The following is a 22,228-nucleotide window of genomic DNA, read 5'->3' as shown; positions in this document are numbered from 1 at the left end:
AATTAATTGAAATGCATGAATATAACCATCTTGGAAAAGGTCACGAAAATGAGTCATATAGAAAACCTACGCAAAGATTTTCAAGTTTTTTGTACTAACATCATCTTTTGCTTCCATTTTCCATGAACCTTCTGAAGTACCCTCATAGAAGAGAGGTCATAGCTGTCAGTCCATATCCTTAACTTCTCTATAATGAAAACACAGCAAGGAAACTCAATTCATACAAGACATCTGTTAAATTTTTCCCAACAAATAATTCTTTTTATCAAAGGATTTATTTGTCTATATATCAGGCAAAACAAGCAAGAGAAAGGGAGAGACAGATATTCCATCTGCTGGTTCACTCCCCAGATGCTGACAACAGCAGGCTTGAATGAGGCTTTAGAGGTATAACTTTTTCTGTAATTAATTGTTGTGTATTTCATGTATAGGCATTAGTTGTTTCACTGAATTTGTCACCTGGTTTGTTAAAATAAATATTTCATACCAACTGGTTATCTGCTATAATTTAGATATAGTTTGGAAGTTTAAATCCGCCCCTCACCACCACTTCTGCCAAGCTCTAAGTTTTAAATCTTACGTTAATTGTAATAAGCAGGTAGAAAATTAAATCAAAGAGTTTTTATAGGTGGGCCTTTGCAGGGGTGACTGGATTGGTTTGGGTCATTAGGGTTCAGGATTACTTCAAGATTAATTCAGAGGTACCTGTACTGTGTGGTTAAGCTGCCATAAGAGTGCCAATTTGAGAGTCATGACGGCTCCACTTCTACTCCAGATCCCTGCTAATGTCCAGTACCAGCTCACCTCAGTCATTTGGGGAGTGTACCAGCAGAGGGAAGATCTCTCTGTGTCTCTACCTCTCTGACTCTTTCTCCTTTCTCCCATCACTGACTTTCAAATAAACAAATAAATCTTTAAAAATTAATTTTGAAACTATATCCTGAATATATTAATTCAATGATTTGATTCTTTATAAGATGTAATTTTGGTAGGAAAAAGGTAAGAGACAAAATCAAGGTCAAACGAGACTGAATAGAGATTGCAGTCATTTATTTATGCCCAAACTATAATGTCACTTAGATCACCACAAGAAGAAACATAACAAGAGGATTCAGTATTTATAGTTAACAATAATGTTCTCTGTGTCACTTCAGAAATGTATGAAAAAAATGTATAAAGTTTAGCAATGTTTAATACATATGTATGTTTTGTATATATATATATATATATACACACACATATATATACACACACACACATATATAAATCAGAAAACTGAAATAAAGTAATCCAGGTTTAATGTTGTACTCCTAAACCTACTATCACACAAATTTTTAGGAAAGGCCTCTCATAGACAATATGTTTAAAAACCATATGAATAAGAGTAGCTAACTTCTCTTGAACCACTGTACACATGAAATCTCATTACTCTCTGTGAGAACTCCCTGAAGCAGGTGCTACTGCGACCTACATCTTACACAAATGGAAACTGAGCAACAGGCAAGGCAACACACAGCCAGTAAGCTCTCAAAGAAAGATCTGAAGTCAGGCAATCCGATTTTTCAGAATCTATTTGCTTCAGAATGTGTTTCACCTTGCAACAAGTTTTGCTTTGGCTGAACTTTACCGTGACTAGTCTCAGGAGCTTACTAGACAACCTGTACGTATAACGAGTGAGCAAGGCAACACCGCAACCAAAGGAACCTTTGGGTGACATTCTGTGCCATCAAAAGCTGGAAACTCATACTTGATCTACATCTGACCTCCATTTTATTTCAGATAATACCCTTATTATAAAATGTACTCACAAATGTTTCCAGCGATGCATCTGTTATAATTTGGACTATGTCCTGTGCATGGGCGTTAGCTAATGACATGCTCTCTATTTTGCCTTCTTTGTGTCTGGCAAGCAGAAGGGCTGGAAGACTTGTAGTGTATTTATTTGATCTATAGAGAAACACAACATTAAAAACTTACACCAAAATATATCAAGTCATCAAAAACACACAAAATGAGATCAGAAGTCAAAGCAGGAGAGAAAAACTGAAAACTCTACAGAAAAAAGGGTGGGGAATAACTAAATTTCCAGAGGAATTTATCTTGTGTGAGGCTACCTGAAGAAGCTCAGGAGCCAAACAGAAGAAAATCTGGCCAGATTTTTTCCTTACACAATTTTCTAATAAAGAAAGCATGTACACAGGACTTGCAGCACACAAAACCGTTCTGCACCCCGTGGACTGCCAAGGCGAGAGATGGGCACTTGTGGAAAACCTACCACAGATCTTAGGTGCCTAAATTCTGCTTTCATTTAGCACCCCCGGAGCAGCCCTACAAGTGGCCTCTATCATCTTACTGCAGAAAGGAGAGGGGCATCAAAGAATGACAATGTTCAAAATGAGCCACTCCAGGCACACAGTCTACTGCTCTTGCCTCTGAAACAAGGGCCCAAATCCGTGCCTCCCCGCCCTCCCCACGTCCCACCAATCCTCACCCCCCTGCCAACTACCTTTCTAAAGGAAAATCTTCCACATTAAGAGGCAAAATGCTTTGGGAAATTCATGCCATAACAAAGTATGAACATTATAATGTCAACAAGCATTAGAAAAGCCCAGTCTTCAGGTCACCTGCAGGAGTCTCTCAGTTGGTCGATTGGTTATAAACCAAACGCACTCTGAAAATGACTGGTCTAGTTCTTTGGCCCATGGTTAAGTGCACAATAACAGCAGGGTAGGAGGCAAGGGGTAAGTGCCCGCTATACATGGCATAAGTCTCCTATTTCCTAGTTCATGACTTACTTTTCCAAACTCCGATTTCACAAACAGGACAGTAGCTTGTTCACTGACAGTATACATCACCAATGTTCAAGATGAAAGATTTAAATTCAGAAATCACTATTAGGAATATTCTGGTCAAATGGCAAGCAAGGCAAACTACTGGGGCTTCTTAAGTCACATGTAGCTGAAAATGAACCATTTGTGCAAACGATGACATGTACCAATAATAATTTGCAGTTCAGACCTTCAGTCTCTAGAAATTAAAATATTTTCATAATTCTCTAATGATCCCATTTTCTACAAGTAAAACAATGTAAGTAGCTAAATAAACACTGATTTTTATAAGATAGTTTGATGGTAACTACAAGCTCAAACATTCAAGAAGTGAAACTCTTCAAAAAACTGTGACAAGTCCAAAGAAATAAAAATGAAGGTATCAAAACACAGAGAAAAAAATTTTTCTATAGGTGGATGAAGAGTAAGAAGCTACGGCCACTCCAGTGGGGCTCTAACCTAAAGTAAAACAGTATCTACATGAAGTGGAAGCCACATCACCCAGGAAGATAATTAAAATTCCATGCTGCTGCCCTCTGTCCTCCTTGAACAGTTGTGTGAAAACAAGCACTATATTATTTTCCATAACTTCCTGCTTCCTAAGATTAAAAGCACATTAAACTTACAGTATTGACACATCTACTCCAGAATAAATCCCAGTGATAACATATCCTCTTAGGTAGCTTGCTGCTACAGTGAAGTCTTCTTTTGCTATAAACACATAGATGAGATAAAAATGCGAAAATCTTAAAACTAAATATGCAACTGATGATCAGATTTACAGATAATGATACTTTATTATTAATTAGTCACAAAGATAAACGCCAATGCAGACACCTTATAAAATCTGTGGATATGAAATCAATTGTTTTTTATGACATTGCCAAATAAATTAAAATTGGTGTGATAGACTCATACTTTCCTAAAAAATGTATTATAAATGTAATTTATAAGTTTTTAGTACTCTAATAACATAGTGTTACCGAATAAATGTTTACTTCATTCTAATTTACACCGAAGGCAGGGCAAATAGACATAGCTGTCTTGCCTGTCTATGTTAGAAGTAGAAGCAGGTATGTGAAATGACACAGTTATTATAATCACAAGACAAAGCTGACTGCATGCATAAAAAAATAAAAGACAAGAAATTCTACTCCTTTGCATTAAGGTGTATAATCATAAGGTGCTTCTTTATTAGCATTTATTTATTTATTTATTCCTGAAAGGCAGAGTTACTGAGTGAGCAAAAGAGAGAATTAAAGAGCTCCTGTTAGATGATATACTCTCCAAATGGCCACAAAACATGGCAGGAGCTCAGAATTCTGAGTTTCCCACTGGGTGGCAGGGACCCAAGCACTTGGACCATCTTTGCTACCTTTCAAGCATCTTAGCAGGGAGCTGGATCAGAACTGGAACAGCTAAGATTTAAACCAGCGCTCAAATGAGATGCCAGCAATGCAAGTGGTAGCTTAACCTACTGCACCACAATGTCTGCCCCTGTGTTATATTTTTAAACTCCTACATTTTCCTAGAACTTCTTTTTGCTACTTTTTGAAATCTATTGGTCTCTTCTCATTTGCTAGTCTATACATATTCAAAATAAGCAATTTTATTTATGAAGATTTCTATATACACTTTCATAAGTAATGGCATATTCTGGGATCATGTTAATAAACAATCTGTTAACCAAGTTTGAACTAAATTGTTGTGAGCTAATGAGAGACAGAAGAGGTAGATTCACAGGCCAATGTTGTATTTTTGCCAAGAAAGGCCAAATGACAGCTCAGCTCCAGTATAAAAGATTCACAAAGGTTCAAATAGAAAAATAGCAATGGAAGAATTGAGTCATCAAACACGTCACGAGTTAGCCACTGAGACGTAAGATCTATACCTTAGCAGATGGCACAATACTCATGATGTAAGGATCAACATTGTCGACACTGGGTAACCACAGCATAATTTTCTTTAAAAAGAACACATATTTTCCACAAGACTGAGAAACACTGCCTGTAAGGCTAGCAAGGCGGGATAGCTCAGCCAACCAGCAGGCAGCACTGGGAACTCATTCATGACTGTGAGCTTAGTAAGAGACTAGTAACCCATAAAAGTATTATCTTTAGCCCATGCTAGAGGTCAAAAACTCTCTACAATGATGAAGCAGTGAGAAAAGACTGAATGCCCGCGTCCTCTTTCATTTCTAAGAGGAAATGGCTGCATTCTGGTCAACAGGCAATCTTCATCCGAAGGAAGGACTCAGCAGAACCTGTTTCAGCTGCTGCTTTTCTTTTCTGAGAAGTAACAATGAAAACACACTGAAATTCCACCTTAATTCTCTTGTACAGAAGCTGTACTTCTTAGGAATGCGTTCCTTTAAAGTCTCTTCATTATATCATTTAAAACCTAAGTGACTCAGGCGATGGGAGTGTTCAACACAGTGCATCTCAGCTGAACATCCATATGCACTAAACTATGGTCTCCTTTTTCCTTTCAATCTTCAAAATCAGAAATATTCTTCTTATTGAAAGGTATATGTTAAAAAGTCTTCAAAACAGGGAATTAGGGCTTGGTGCAATGGCTCAGTTACCTAATCCTCTGCCTTGCTAATTCCAGGATCCCATACAGGCATTGGTTCATGTTCCAGCTGTTCCACTTCCCATCCAGCTCCCTGCTTGTGGACTGGGAATGTAGTGGAGTGTGACCCACAGCCTTGGGACCCTGCACCTATATGAGAGACCAAGAAGCTTCTGCCTCCTGGCTTTGTATTGGCTCAGCTCAGCCTGTTGCAGCCACTTGGAAAGTGAACCAGTGGATGGAAGATCTTTTCTCTGTCTCTTCTCTCTGTAAATCTGCCTTTCCAATAAAAATAAATAACTCTTTTTTTTTAAGTGAAATTAAAAATAAGTTCATTCTGGTGCAAGAGCAAATTGGGACATATGCATACTTCTTTCAAAATAAAACATTTTCCATGAACTTTCTGAAGACTCCTTTTATGTCAAAATACATATATCAGCCTCAAATAAGGAATTATTTCAAAAAAATGATGTAAAGCTTTTCAAGCTAATACAAACGTATCTGTGATGAAGACACAAATGATGACTTAAATATTTAATGTTCTAATCCTAAGTATTTTATAATTCCATAAAACAAATATATTCCTTGAGCAATGCTGTACTTTTCCCACTATCACATCCTGGTGAGCTGTGTTTACATACAGACCTACCTACATGTATCTGCTCTGTTGGCAGTAACAGTTGAGACTTGAGAACACTCTAGTAACCAAAAGTACTCCTAGCTTCAAGGTCATGATTTCTGAATTTAAATTCTCACTAAAAACAACCTGGATTCTTTGAAGAAATGAAAAATTCCAGGGATGATGTTAGGAATAACTTGTGCCACAAGGACAAACACAGAGAATGACAGAGACAAGTACAAGCTCACTACAGGCCATCGGAAGGGGCTGCCACTGAGCAAATCTGGAACCAGTTAAACCAACTAATAATAGTTACTGGCTAACCCATGGAATGAGAGACAAGTGAAGAGAGAAAGTCCTGCCTTACCCAACAGTGTGCCAACTAAGAAATGCTGAAAAAAAGCTGAAGTTAGAATTTCTATTTGGCAGTCACAGCAATGTTAATTCTTCCAGGCAGTGGATTATGAAACCATATCGCCAATGTAGGACAAGAAACAAGACATTTACAAAGCTTTTAATTATAATCTTATAAGATACGTACTACTTACAAAAGAAAAAACAGCAATTTTTCTACAGAGGGCCAGGCAGATTTACTGGTAGACAAGAGACATCTCTGCCCTCCTGAAATTCACATTGTTTGTCTTCAACCCATTGTACTATTCATGAACAAAGAATCAACCTCTGACATAAAGTAAATGTTCAGGGAATTTTAGTAACTAGCTTTCATTAGCAAAAATGCAGTTTTACATAAAAATATTAATGAATTCACAACAGCTTTTTATTATTGCATAATCTTCAACATATGTTCAAAGTTACCACACAAATGTCTGCAAAACAAAAACAAATCTAAAAGAAGAGGAATTGAAACTTAGCTGAAAAAGTTGACAGCCATCAATCCAGTAAAAGAAAAAGTATAATATACAGACTGTATCACTTTAGTATGCCGGAACTTTCTTTATATAATTGTATGGGTTTTGACTTTTAATGAAAGCTAGCTGCTTCTAAATTTTATCACTGGTTCATATAGTATATGAACAAGCACACTGTATTGCTGATCTATCCCCTATCTAACGAACAATATGAAAAATTCTAATCAGAATTTACAATCAGGAAAAAGTTTTCTCTCTGAATGACTCAGCATCCCTAATTTGTATGTTGCAATTCATGGAATGATGATGACATGGCAAGTATCTCAACTGTCTATTTTTGGTTGCTGCCAAATTGCTTAGGACTAAGCTTTATAATCAACTACAATGTTTTCTAGACTTTCCACATAATTATTACCTTCTGTTTTATTGCTTAACTCTTATCCTAGATTTAATGGTTTTATTGTATTTGTGCTTTTTATCATCTAAAGACATAAATGCTTCTGGGAAGAAAGCCTAATATAATTAATAAATGAGCACCAGTCATCTAAAATACATAGAAGATAGAATCAATTGTAAGAACAAAAATACCAGAAGGGGGGAGGATGGAAGAGTAAAGCATAGACTCAGTCACTTCACAATTTCTCATAAAGACATTAGACGTTAGAAAGCTAATTCCCAGGGCCAGAAGGCCAATCTTCTGCCAGGGGCACCAGCATCCCATATGGGTGCCGGTTCAAGTCTTGGCAGCTCCACTTCTGATCCAGTTCCCTGCTAATGGTCTGAGAAAGCAGCCTTGAGCTCCTGCATCTGCCTGTGAAAAGCAAAAGTCCCTGGCTCTCAAATTTGGGCCAGCCCAGCTCTGGCCACTGTGACCATTTTGGGAGTGTTCCAGAGAATGGAAGATTTCTCTCTCTGACTCCCAAATAAAATCAATAAATCTTAAAATAAAAAGTCCTATAGGATTTTATCTTTGAAGATGGTAAGCCCCAAGACAAGCATTAACACTCTCATTATTTCTTAAGTTCCTCTGGTTTTTATTTGTAAAAATCTTGAATATAAAGAACAAAAACCAGCACATTAGACATAAATCTGTAGAAAACAAAATCCAATAAGAGGGTAAAAGCACCTACCATGTAAAAATATTAGCTGCACAGAGGGTTCTCTTTCCACACAAACATTTTTAAAAGAGTTCATTTAAAAATTTAAAAATTCATCTCAAAGGAGAGAAAAATCTGAAGGGAGATATTTTCTAGACACATGGTAAGATTTAGCATAGCAGAAGAAGAATGAAGTTTTGTTATGCATTCAAGAGGACACACACATGCCTAGACAACAAATAACAGGCTCAGGCATTATTGACCAGATATCCTATGTGTGTACCCTCTTTTGAAACTTGCCAAGATACACTTTTTCATAAGGCAAGAGATAAAGAGGAAGAAGTTGGACAAGTTGCAAAATTAAGTAAATACAGTAAGAAAAGTACTTGGCCTAGTAGTTAAGACATAACATGGCACACCCATATCCCCAAATGGAGTGAGTGCCTGCATTCAAGTCCCAGCTCTGATTCCGATATCAGTTTCTCACTAAGTGGTAAGAGCTCAAGCAGCCCTGCCTGGCAGGCATGGATTAGAGCTCATGGATTCAGCTAGGCTCAATCTCAGCTGTTGGAAATATCTGAGCAATGAACCAGTGGTTGAGAGCTAGCTCCCTTGATCTACCTGCTTCTCCAATAAATACTTAATAAAAGAAAAAAGAAACAAATGAAAAAAGAACACAGTAGTTAATAATACCATCACGGGTGCTGATTTGAGTTCTGGCTGCTCCACTTCTGGCCCAGCTTCCTACTAATGCACCTGGCAAAGCAACAGAAAATGGCCTAAGTCCTTGGGTCCCTACACCAACACGGGAGATCTGGAGGAAGCTCCTGGGTCCTGTGTTTGGACTGGACCAAACCCAGCTGTTGCAGCCATTTGGGGAGTGAACCAGTGAATGAACATCTTTCTCCATGTCTCTCCCCACCTCTCTATAACTCCACCTTTAAAAAATAAATAAATAATTTTTTTAAATGAAAAACAAGCGTAAAAATGTCAGAGAAGTTGGAACCTCTGAACATTGTTGGTGGAAATATAAAGTGGCACAGCTGATATCTGAGGCCGGAGAAACTATGTTGTTAAAACAACACTGCAATTCCTCAAAAAACAAAAAACAGAATTGCCATATGCATCTAGTAATTTCCTTCTGAGTACGCATGCAAAAGATATGAAAGCAGAGTTCCAAAGCGATAATTGCATGACCATGTTCACAGCAGGATTATGTGTGACAGTCAAGAGGCAGAAGCAGCTGTTCATGAGCAGATGAACGCATAAACAAAAACTGTGGTAAATGCACACAATGGAATATTATTCAGCCTCAAGTTGGAAGGAAATTCTGAGAGATCCCACAACATAGATAAACCTTGAGAATATTATGCTAAATGAAAGCTAGTCAGGAAAAGACAAATGCTATAGGGTTCCACTTGTAGTCAGAGTCACACAAACAGAAAGTAGGAAGGTGGTTACTAGGGCCTGCGGGCAGGAAATGGAGTTCTTTCACGGGTATAGAGTTTCAGTTTTGCAAGACAAAAAAGTTTTGGAGGTCAGCTGTACAACTAATGAAATGCACTGAAAAATGGCTATTATTATAAATTTTGTTACATGTTTTTTACCACAATTTTTTAAAACACGCAAAACAAGAAAAATGAAAAAAAATCTGTAACTTTAAATTAAAAAAAAAAAACCACAGATGAATATCAACTGGGAAAAATGACAGAGATTTTTTTTTTTTTTTTTAAAGATTTATTTTTGTTATTTTGTTATTGGAAAGGCGGATGTACAGAGAGGAGAGACAGAGAGGAAGATCTTCCATCCGATGATTCACTCCCCAAGTGAGCGCAACGGGTCGATACTATGCCGATCCGAAGCCAGGAGCCTCTTCCGGGTCTCCCACGTGGGTGCAGGTTCCCAAAGCTTTGGGCCGTCCTCGACTGCTTTCCCAGGCCACAGGCAGGGAGCTGGAAGGGAAGCAGGGCTGCCGGGATTAGAACCGGCGCCCATATGGGATCCCGGGCGTGCAAGGCGAGGACCTTTAACCACTTGCGCCACCGCGCCGGGCCCGAGATTTTTTTTTTTTTTTATAGCTAAAAGTAATGGGGAAAATTTTCAAAATCAGTAGACTAGTGAAGAAATTTTTACTTGCTACATATAAAGTTATTATTAAAAGAAGCAAACAACAGGGGCAGGCACTTGACCTACTGCTTAGAACAGGTCTGCTAGAAAGTGCGCATCCCATACCAGCGAGCCTGGCTCCAGGCCCAGCTCTGCACCTGCTCCAGCTTCTTGCTGATATGAACCCTGGGAGGCAGTTCTCACAGCTCAAACAACTGCATTCCTGCCACTTGCTGGAGACCCAGAACGAGTTACTGATTTCTAATCTTGAAGGCATTTGCGAAATGGATCTGTCTGCCTTTCAAATAAACTTAAGCAAATATAAATCTTTTTTTAAAAAAAGATTTATTTTCATTACGAAGTCAGTTATACAGAGAGGAGAGACAGAGAGGAAGATCCTCCACCTGATGATTCACGGCTGGTGCTGTGCCAATCACACAAGCAGGTCGCTGGATGGGAAGTAGAGCTGCCGGGATTAGAACTGGCGCCCATATGGGATGCCTATGTGTTCAAGGTGAGGACTTTAGCCACTAGGCCACTGCAACGGCCCCACAAATACAAATCTTAAGTCATAAACATGACTTAAAATTTATAAAAGACAAAGTTATCCTACTAGAAATCTATTCCCATTAATGACTGTCTAAAAGTCACACAGTCATAAAAATGTTTTTTAAATAAAGTGAAAAAACAAAGAACATTGGTTTTAAACAAATTATAGGATATATGTATGTGTCTTGTTTTCAGCCAAATATTAGGCAGCCATGTTTACAAATAGCACTAATTACATGGAAAAAATACACCAACGAGATGCTTCATAACATAAAAACAGCAAAATACTAATCAAGATACCTACTTTTAGCACATTACATTTGAATATATAAATATGCAAAACACAGATACATAGAAAAAAATGAAAGGAATTACAGCAACACTTAACTGCATTTATCTCTGAAAATTATTATAGATTTTATAAACATCTTTATATTTTCAAATCTCTATACTTTAACAAGATATTCATTTAGAACACGAATGAACAAGGGCATTTAACCACATGTTGAAAATCCAACTCTACTTACCAGTTTTCATGGTTGGACTAAATAGTCCCAGTACTGACACACTAGAATAGGACAGCAGGTCTTTATATAATTTCCCATTTAGGTAATCTTCTGCTTCCTGGACTGAAGTTATATTCACTGGATAGGAAATCCTGTTGCTGGAAAAACACAGGACTATATTCAAAATTAATCTTTAAAGATAAGTTCCAACTTTAAAAATTTAAAAGCTACTGAACTTTGCAAGCAAAGTATTAGGAAGGATAAAAATCTAACAGAATTAACAAAATTGAATACTTTTTTTTAAAAAAAAAAAACTTCATACCAAAGTAAGAGTATACCCAAACTCTATTAATATTTCACCTTTGATCTCAATTTCATTACCCTCCTTAACCTAATCAAAGTTTACCAACGAGGGGCTTTTAATTGATCGGGATTTAACTCTGTTGGCTCTACCTTCAGACCAGAGAAGGTCTCGCCAAGAAGCCGTTGAACTTATCTGGACAATAAGATGCTGGACTCTATGCTTGGTATATGCTTGCAATGAAGGAATCTCAACTGAACTTGAACTGTGGTAATGCAACAAGAACCCACCATGGGGGGAGAGATGGGGGAGGGGTGGGGGAATCCCAGTACCTATAAAGCTGTGTCACATAATACAATGTTATTAATAATAATTTAAAAAAGAAAAACAACAACAAAAAAGTTTACCAACAAACTATGACTATTAGAACTTTCATAGACGTCAAACATTTAGAAAACGTTAAAGGGAACTGAATACTTACAGCTGAATAAATTTTAGGAGATCTTCAGTTGCTAACATAGCAGCGTAAGTTACGGGGGTCTCGCCTTTCTTGTACATTTTTACAACAGGAAATTCAGTGACATTTTGCTTAGTGCATGCATTAGTCCAATCTGCACAGTTTATTCTAGTAAGGAGCATAGAGGAAGTACCTAAGGGAAAATACTCATTTTAGAAATATTAATGTCACAAACTCATCTACTTAGAATTTCCAGGATTTCTGTATCCCATTTTTAAATGTTTAATTGTTTTTATCTACATGTAGAGTCACAAAGTGAGAGGAAGAGACATGCCATCTGCTGGTCACTCCAAACACATTTATAGAAGTTAAAGCTGAGTCAGCTGAAGGAACTCCATCTGGTCTACCATGTGTTTGACAGTTACCCAAGTACTTCAGCTATCATCTTTTGCTTTCCAAGATGCAGGAGCAAGAAGTTGGATTGAAAGTGGAATAGCCAGGACTCAAACCTGCTGCACGATGCCAGTCCTGATTCTTCTTTTTATTTATTTTTATTTGAAAGGCAGATTCATAAGAGATGGTGAGAGACCCTCCATCGCTGGGTCAAATAGCCCCAACAGCTGGAGCTGAGCCTATTATCAAAAGTAAGGAGCGTGGAGTCTCCTCTGGCCCCCCCCCCCAACATGGGTGCAGGAGCTCAGAGGATGTCTTGGGCTGACCTCCACTGCTTTCCCAGGCCACAAGCAGGAAGCTGGACCACAAGTAGAGCATCCAGACAAGAACCAGTACCCATATGGGATGCTGGCACTGCAGGCAGAAGCTTTAGCTCATTAACCCCACTGTACCAGCCTCCCATTCCCTTTTGTTTTCTCTCAAATATTCTTTCCTTGTTTTTCAACCTTTTTCTTACTACCTTTTCTCCCACTTAATTTCTCTTCTTGGTCCCTTTTTGTAGGACCTCCTGCCAGTGGAGTTCAGAATTCCTCAAGCTGTGGTTTTAGGGGTCTGTGTTCTTGTGTTAGATTCTTTTCTAGGCAATAACTGTCAACAATCTAATAAACCCAGACCTTGTACCTCTCACCCCCAACTCCTCCTTGAGTGTCAGATCCAGAAATCCTCACTGCCTTCCCTACTTCCCTTTGGGTAGAAGCAGCCTCAAACTCAAGGTGTGTAAAATGAAGCATCGTTTCAATCCAGCAAACCATCATCTTCCACCCCTTCCTCCTGAGCGACAGCACTTCCTGCCCCCACCCCAACACCCTGCCAACTAATCAGTAAGTCTTTTTCCATTTAACTAGGCAAAGTTTAAATATTTCTAACCATTGTCCATTGTGTCTCCACTCTGGCCACCATTTCTCCTGGATAACTCAATAGGCTTCTCGGTCACTCCCTGAATTCCATAGCCCTAAGCTAACACTAGAGACATCTTGTCAAAATTCAGATCTGGTGAAGTCCTAGCCCCTACTCTCAACCTTACAGGGTCAGAGCTTTCTCATCATATGTGACTACTTCAAGGAAGCCATCTCTACACCTTCTCCACCTTGTACAGATGCTCTTAAAAACACTTTTATAAAGCCAACCTCCTTTACTTAAAAATATATAGAGAATATCAAAAAATATATATAATAACATATATTATTATAATTTATATTATATAGCATATATATTATACTATAACTTGTTAAATTACATATTCATATGTAATTATGTAAATTATAATTTATGTTATTTATTATATTTTAAATTATTTGTATATAAAATGAATATTATAAACAAAATCATTTCTGTATAAAATGATTTTATATTTAGATATATGTATATATATTTGTGGGCCCAGCATGATGACTCTATTGGCTAATCCTCCTCCTCCAGGTGCCAGGATCCCACATGGACACTGGTTCTTGTCCAGGAAGCTCCACTTCACATCCAGCTGTCCACCTGTGGCCTGGGAAAGCAGTGGAGGATGGCCCAATGCCTTGGGACCCTGTGCCCATGTTGGAGACCTAGAAGTTCTTGACACCTGGCTTCAGATTGGCTCAGCTCTGGCCATTGTGGTCATTTGGGGAGTGAACCAGTGGCTGGATGATCTCTCCATGGCTTCCCTTCTTTCTGTAAATCTTTCTTTCAAATAAAAATAATAAGTATTTTTCAAAAATCTTTATTTATATATTTGAGAGAGAGAATGTGAGAGATAGAGGAAGGTGCGGGGGACAGAGAGAGAGAGATCTTTCACCTACTGATTCACTCTACAGATGGCGACAACAGCCACAGCTGAGTCAAGCCAAGGCCAGGAGGCAGCAGCTCATGTGGGTCCTCCCACATGAGTGTAGGGACTCAAACACCTGTGTCATCCTCCACTGTTTTTCCTATAGCATTAGCAGGGAGCTGAATTGGAAGTAAAACAGCCAGGACCACAGAACCTTTGCCCATATGGGAGGCAAGTGTCATCACGGCAGATGCTTCATCCTCTTTGTCACAACGCCATCCCCTTCTTTCCCTTTCTAGTTATGGATTCCATACTCTTATGTGTCTATCTGATTAATGTCTCTGTCTACCTAGAGTGCTTCCTTAGAGCAGGAACTGAGTCTATTTCGCTCATCACTCACTGTCCAGCATCCTGAGTCTTCTCTGTACAGGAAACACTTTCAGGATTTACATAAATAAAAGACAGACGTGAACCTCAATCAGGGCTTCAGGCAGTTATACTGTCTAAGTAGGTGCAATTGAACTTAGCCTAGGAAAACAGTGGAATCCCAAACAGAAACTCCTACTTGTCATGTAAAATTTCTCTAAAATACATAAGTCATTGGTGATCAAAGATGAAATACCAAAAACAGTAGCATCACAATGCAGCTACTGGAAGGAAGAAATGTATTCTAATGGTAAGGATAGAAGGATGTAAGCTAAATGTAAACTAACGGTGCTCGGGGACACTGACGTGGTGCAACAAGGAAGCCACTGCTTTGGACACCCACATCCCGTTCCAGAGTGCCAGTTCAAATCCCAGCTGCTCTGCTTGCAATCCAATTCCCATCTAAGGTGCCTAGGAAAACACCAAATAATAGCTCAAGTCCTTGATCCTCTGCTACCCACATGGGAGAGCTGGCTGAGGATGCAAATTCTAGATTTTGGCCTGGCCCAGAGTTAGCCGTTCATGACGTCTGAGGACTGACTCCAGAGTGAAGACCTCTCCATCTCTGTCTAGATCATTCTTTGTCTCCCTACCACTCTGCCTTTCAAATAAACAGATAAAGTCTTTTCTTCAAAAATCCCATTAAAAATAAAATGTATAATGCAGTATTTCAATATCACCAAATTTTTTCTAATGAAAATTTATCCTTCTGTCTTCAAAGATTCTTGCTTACTCCTCAAGGAAAGAGTAACTTAGCACTTTAGATTGAGTGTTCACAGTCTGGTTGATGTTATAGCTGGTGTTTTACTCACATAGCCGATTGTCTCTTATCTAGGTTGTACCCAATTAAAAATGTGTAAAATGCACATTAGTATTTCTTTACTAATTCAAAATTTAGAAAGCATAGTAGTATCTGAATATTACAAACAAAAGTCCTTCCTTCCCAACTGAGAATTATCCTTTTATCAGTAAAAATCAACAGATGCATGTTTGGAGTACCATAATATAAACTGCCATGCAGGTGTTCAACAACACATTGCCATTACACAGCAGAGTTCCCTCCCACGCACATTCATCCTCCTCGCATCCATCATCGCTTCAAGCAAGATTCCCTCGTCCTTGCAACACTGCAAACTATGGTGTCATTTTTTTAACACTGAAGAATGTTAAAAATCGGGCTACTTATACTGAAGTTATTCATTTAAAATTTTTCTTTTGTATAAAATGGTTTCAGTATCTAGTGATGCTTCAATGTAAATTATCTCATATTCTATGATGCCAAAAGTGTTAACTTCCAGATACTTTGTGTACATAATAATTTAAAAATTCAGACAGGGGCACAGAGCAGTAGCCTAGAGGCTAAAGTCCTTGCTTTGCATGTGCCAGGATCCCATATGGGTGCCAGTTAGTGTCCTGGATGCTCCACTTCCTTTCCAGCTCCCTGCTTCTGGCCTGGGAAAGCAGAAGATGGCCCAAAGCCTGGGGATCCTGAACCCACGTGGGAGACCCAGAAAACAAGTCTCAGTTGGATGGGCTCAGTGCCGGCTGCGGTAGCCACTTGGGGAGTGAATCAGTGGATGGAAAATCTTTCTCTCTGATTTTCCTTCTCTCTGTAAATCTGAATTTCCAATAAAAATAAAGAAATCTTTTAAAGAAGAAGAAGAAGAATTCAGACAGGAAAAAATCAGACTATCTTTGATAGGAATTCTATGGAAGTATAAAAACTGCCTTTTGCTGCCACCTTGTGACTGCACAAAAATATTCTTCTTGTTGTTTAAGATTAAAAATGACTTTTTTTTTTAACCAAGAAGCAAACTTGAAAAACAGATCATAGGACTAAATTCCCAAAACATTCAAATATTTTCCTAATCTGCAAAGTTACAATGTTAGCTTTCAAGGCACACAAAATGTGATAATTACCTGTACTGTGCATTTGCACACTAAGCTGTTGATTCTGCAAAAATCCTATTAATCTCATTATTAAAATAATCATTTTAATAAAGAACATATGAAAAGGAAACCACATCTTGGGTTGATTACCTGTTTTTTTATTCAACAAAGACTCATAAGCCCAAAAATTAAATGATGCATTTAGTCCCAGGGTAGCTGAGAATAATCTTATCTAGAGATTCTATTTAGAAATAAACAGAGCAGGAGGAAATCATACTACAGATACAAGGCCTCATTCAAACAAACATGATACGCAAGTAATCCATCATAACCCTCTCTTACTACCAGATCTCCCTACTCATCCCATGTCCTTGCTGGGATGGCAGCAGATATTTTGTGTTAAAGACCAAGTTTGAGTTCCAGGCTGCTGGTTTCATCCTGGCCCAGCGCTGGCCATTGTAGCCATTTGGGGAGTGAACCAATGGGTGAAAGATCATTTTCTCTGTCACTTTGCATTTCAAATAAATAGAAAATAAAGAAAAAAAGAATATCCCAATCCACAAGGAGCTAACCATGTAACTTCAAGAACACTGGAATGTGTGATCTTCATTTGGCCATGAAGCTAAGCCATAGATGCCAAATTTGTATCTGTAGTATTTAATGGTAATTGGCACAGAGTAAATATCAAAAATAAATGCTTTCTAAACAATTTAAATCAGTCAAAGAAGTTATTGGCTTCACTGTGTAGCCGTCACAAATACTTAATACATAAGTTCTCTACTTCCTATTAATGAGTACTGTGAATATAACAAAAGCGAATGCTTCTGGGCATTTTTCATATTCTTGACTAACTCATTTAATCTTGGAGATCTAATAGCCATGTTTATATGCATAATAAACTGAAATTTTAGGTGGTGTTCTAAATCTTTAGCATGAGGCAATTTCATAAACAGGTGTACTTCAGAATCAGAAAATAAATATGCATGCCACAGTATGGTACCTTTCAGTTTAGCTGCCACGTCAACATAGGATTGCAGGAATGCCATGGATACTGCCTGCCCTGTATTAAAACAAAAAATTCAGTGGATATCAGAACTATCTATATCCAAAGCACCTATATTTACATATAGCAAACATCGAGAAGTTCAGGGTTTCCCAAAATCATTATTTCTGAGTAAGAAATATCCTAGCATTGGAGTATTTATACTCAATAAATTATCCAGCTATATATAAGAGTTTAAAATACAACTAATTTTTTATATTCTTACTGCAGAGAATATAAATAAATGACAATTCAAAATCTCATGTGAGCAAAATACTTCCATCAATTAATCAGTACAACGAATATATTAAATTTTTTAGCATAAATTCAACAGCTCTTCAAAATTCACTAACCGGAGAGCTACTTTTTAAACATCAACCTTCAGTTTTTAAATCAGACAGACATGCGCGCGCGCACACACACACACACACACACACACCAGTTTACAACTATAAATCACTTAGATATGTAGTGTACTGCATTTGTTATATATATATGCCATTTCCCAAAGTGTAAAAGAGAATGCAAAAATAAAATCTGTGTACTTGAGACATATGAATAAGTAATGTGGTCTCCTCCAAAGATTCATACTCACAGCCAGCATAGAAGAGCACCAGGGTGTCGGAAGCCATCACTGTCCCATCAAAAGTCTCTTCTGTTAGCTCTACTGTCAGCTCCAAAGGTAATTGTCTCTTCCTATCTCTGTAAACAGTTTCTGCTACCTCATCATCTTGAATCTCTAAAGTGTGTGAAAAGAAACCAATTCAAATATAGATTTACAATTAGAAATGTGTAAATCCTTCACATAGGCAAGCCTATGAAAAGTTGATACTTCATGAAAAGTATGAATTCACAGAATCTAGGTAGCTAAAATGCAAATTTGGAAACCTTTCCAGTTGCCAGGCTTTCTAGCTGAAATGACTCTGAGATGCTTTCTGAGCCCAAAATTATAAAGATTGCTCAGTTCCAGAACAAATCATTCCCTTTCTTCTCCAAGAAAACACAAATATTTCTATCCAGTTTCTAACAAATACGTTAATTTACCAGACTAAAAGGTCTTAGCATGAATATTTGACCATGTTTGTTTAGCTTCTACTGCACGCCAAGCACTGTGGCAGACAGAGAACAACTAGGGAAAGTACCAAAGAAAGCAGACATAGTCCAGGACCACACGGGACTTCTCTGCATGGACAAATTAGACAATTTAACTGACCACTCAAACACAGAAACTGCTACCAGTCAATAAAGAAGAGTAAAACACCTGGGAAAAGATTTTAAACAGGGAGATTAATACTGGGAGATCCAAAGTCTGTGATGCAGAGAATTAAATAAAGTTTTAAATCAGATACAGACATAAAGACATGCAAATGCTCTTAAACACAAAATTATATATACTTGGGTAGACGGAGAAGGAAATTTTGACTGAAACAAGATGGTGCTGAAGCAACAAATGATGTGTGAAAGCCCCACAGCAGGCTAAGAGAGGCCTGACAGCCAAGGGTTTGGGGTTGCGATCCAAGTGCTTGAAGGCGTGAATGGATTCTGACTATCAGAAAGCCTTCTGTCTTTATTTTTTATTTATATGAGAGACAGAAAAACCGTGAGTGAGAGAGAGAGAGAGAGACAGACAGACAGAACACTCTCATCCGATGGTTCACTTCCCAAACACCCTGAACACCCACAACAGGGACACCTGCCAGGTGGGAGGCCACAAGCCCCCTCCAGCTCTCCCTCCTGGAACCAGCACCTGCTGCCCCGCAGGGTTCACTTCTCAGGCAGGTGGAGTCAGGAGCACATGGCACAGCAGTGTCTGAAGCCGGCTCTTGAACACTCCACCAAACAGCCAAACTTTTAAGGGACCTTTAGCCTCTACTTCTGCGAAACTGAAAAGGTATGCCTTCAACACCAAGACCAGTGGAGGGTTTTGTTTTGTTTTGTTTTCTTATTGTATAGTTTTTTTTTCTTATTTTTATATTTCAGTTTTCCTACCAGTCATTTCTTATTTTCCAACTTACCTCTTCCTTCTCTGAGTTTGTTCCAACATATCCTTTCCCACTTCCCTACCCTCTCCTAACCAGCTCTCCTCATTTGTAAATTATTCATTCCTCATCTCCACCGTTCCCCATTCCTGAATACATACACATGGTTTTTGGTTATACATGTTCCTCTTCATTATGATTCACACTTTGTCTATTTCTTCTGGGAGCCCTAGTCGAATAACAAAGACAAACTCTTTTCTCATCCCCTTTTAGTTTTCCTGTAAAAGTGGCCGTGAGTTATATGGACATAATATCAAATAGGACCAGAGACAACTGTGATTTCAGACTGAAGACAGTTAAGATAAAAGAAATAAAGGGAAAGTTACAAAAGAAATACCAGAACTAGGCTGCAGGAAGAAGGAGGATGATGGTTAAGACAGGGTCAGCACCAAAAAGCCAATCAGGCTCCAGAGTCAGGAAGCCGCAAGGAAACAAGGAGCTCTCACCGAGGACATGAATCTTACTAGGCAGAGCTCAGGGCAAGTCCCCCACCTCAAGGCCTTCACAGGAATAAAGCATGAGGTGAGGAGGGAGAAAAACACACATCTGGCCACATGATGACAGTGCTGCGGACAGGAGCTCTGAAGAGCAACGCCAGCTGTCTGAAACAGTACATACAAATGACTTCCTTCTTGGAGCACAGGATGGTGGCTCCACACAAAACAAGTATTTACTAAATGGGTGGGATACAAAATGAAGGCATCATCAGTTAAGTCTGAGTGTAAGCGCTGATGTAAATAACGCGTGTGGGACAAACCTTGCAAACCACAGGACTCTTCAGAACTATAAGTGACAACATCAATGAAATAAACAGATATGGCTGCTAAGAAGTAAGGAAAGACTATTCAGAGTTATTTCCTATGCCACTCAAAACCACATGATGAAAATAACATATTGAAATTAATTTATATATTAAATGTTTTACACATAAATTTAAAATATGCATTAAATATTTACTTCTTATTTAAATAAATAATATTTATGTAGATATACTTTATATATTAAAAGATTATTTACAGTGACAAAGATAACAACATATATTAAAATTATGACGTATCATGTCGCAGCTTCTGGGTAAATTCTTTAAGCCTGGTGTAGGCCATAAGGGCCAAACAAGTTACTGTGAGGACAATGGCAAACATATGGTAGGATAGAAGCCTAATGTCACACTACACAAGGACGGGCACTTGGTGGAGCAATCAAAGCACCAGCTGGGACCCAATATCCCACACTGCAGCACCCAGGCTCAAGTCCCAATTAAAGCTCCTGGTTCCAGCTTTCTGCTGATGCACAAGCTGGCATGAGGCAACTGGTGATGGCTCAGGTAGTTGGGATCTAGTCACCCACATGGCAAAGAGTTCCCAAATCCCGGCATCAGGCTGCTCCCCTCCCTAGCTATTATAGGTGTTTGGACAATGAACAAATGGATGTAAGCACATGTTCTCGCTTAAACTTCCTTAAAAATGGCCTTGCACTAAATGAAACACAGCTTCCTTACATCATCTTACCTAATCGATTTGACAAAGCGTGATTCAAAATAAATATCTCTATCACCTTCCATAAATCACGGAAAACATACGGTAGTTGTCTTTTTTGGGTGTGGCTTGTTTCACTAAGTGTACGAGCCGCCAGTTACATACATTTTGTTGCAAAAGAGAAGTTCCTTCTTTAAAAGATATGTTTGAATAGTATAGAGAACAAAAAAAGGCTAAATGTGCAAGAGTGAAATTGACATCTTATGATTTGATTAGTGTTTCTAGTCTGATCTATATTCCTGTGGAACAGTGGTCTTTCTACTTTCTTGGAACATCAAGATTATGACTTTAAAGTAAATTAAAAGTACTTTATCACCGAAATTAAAACAAAAACAAGGAAAGAAAGAAAGGAGGAGGGAAGAAGGCATGTACCCTTATCTTCTAAGAAGGGTTTAACTGGGAAACCCAAGAAATCTGCCTTCTTCATAACAGCAATAAAAAATTCTCCAGGGTTCTTCAGGGCCATCAAGTATGAGTGCACATCCTGAGAAAGTTAATGCACTGGAAATTCTGCTCATCCTAAGAATACATCATCAGCAAAGGGCTGAGAAGCACAGCGACACAGTACCTATGTCTGGTCCTTCCACATCAGGTTCTTCGTCTTCCTGTACTGCCTCAATGTGCACAGTATTTTCCACATGTGATATTACTGAATCAACATCATGTAACACCAGAAATTCCACAAGTGCGTCCTAGAAATACGATAGAGTTTTTAATGATTGAAATATAGCAAAGCATTTTAATAGAAAAAAAAATCTGAGTTCATACTAAAATGAAACTAAACCTCTGAACTTAAATTTTAAAACTAAACAAAAAGAAATTCATTCATCATTGCTATTTAAACAAGAACATCCAAAGCTTCCTTGATACAAAGATAGTTCACATTACTGAAAAAAAAAAATTGCTTCAAACCAAGTGGAACTTAAAGTCTCAAGTGCTTCTGCACAGTCACAGTAATGAACTGTAGGAACCATTTTACACATGACAGCAAGCCTTCCCCCTAAAGAAAGGCATTTTCTAATGGAGAAAATTGGTTTTTCTCCGTCCTGACTCAACAATTACATGTGGTATCATTAAGTGAGAAAAGCAGATAGCACGAACATTTCCAGACAACATAGCAGATTAAACATCTAACACAACCAACTATTCTTTCCTAAAACATCCAGTGGACCTAATGACACTACATC

At 38.3% G+C, this 22,228-nt stretch overlaps 1 protein-coding gene across 1 annotated transcript in view; it reads right to left on the bottom strand.

Annotated features, from left to right (window-relative positions):
- TXNDC16 (thioredoxin domain containing 16) overlaps positions 1–22,228 on the bottom strand; it is an 80,936-nt gene that overhangs the window by 12,942 nt on the left and 45,766 nt on the right. Inside the window, exons 13-19 of the mRNA XM_040969122.1 lie at positions 21,610–21,733; positions 18,063–18,206; positions 17,426–17,485; positions 11,928–12,096; positions 11,167–11,303; positions 3,455–3,539; positions 1,809–1,947 (exon numbers count right to left, since the gene is read on the bottom strand). Of these exons, the coding sequence (XP_040825056.1) occupies positions 1,809–1,947; positions 3,455–3,539; positions 11,167–11,303; positions 11,928–12,096; positions 17,426–17,485; positions 18,063–18,206; positions 21,610–21,733 (858 nt within the window). The remainder of the gene's footprint in view (positions 1–1,808; positions 1,948–3,454; positions 3,540–11,166; positions 11,304–11,927; positions 12,097–17,425; positions 17,486–18,062; positions 18,207–21,609; positions 21,734–22,228) is intronic.

Source organism: Ochotona curzoniae, unplaced genomic scaffold (assembly GCF_017591425.1).
Source record: "Ochotona curzoniae isolate NIBS_2020 unplaced genomic scaffold, NIBS_Ocur_1.0 scaffold_4701, whole genome shotgun sequence".
In the NCBI taxonomy this organism is placed as follows: Eukaryota; Metazoa; Chordata; class Mammalia; order Lagomorpha; family Ochotonidae; genus Ochotona; species Ochotona curzoniae.
The sequence above is the reverse complement of the archived record's forward strand: the minus strand, read 5'-3'. Positions and strand labels throughout refer to the sequence as shown.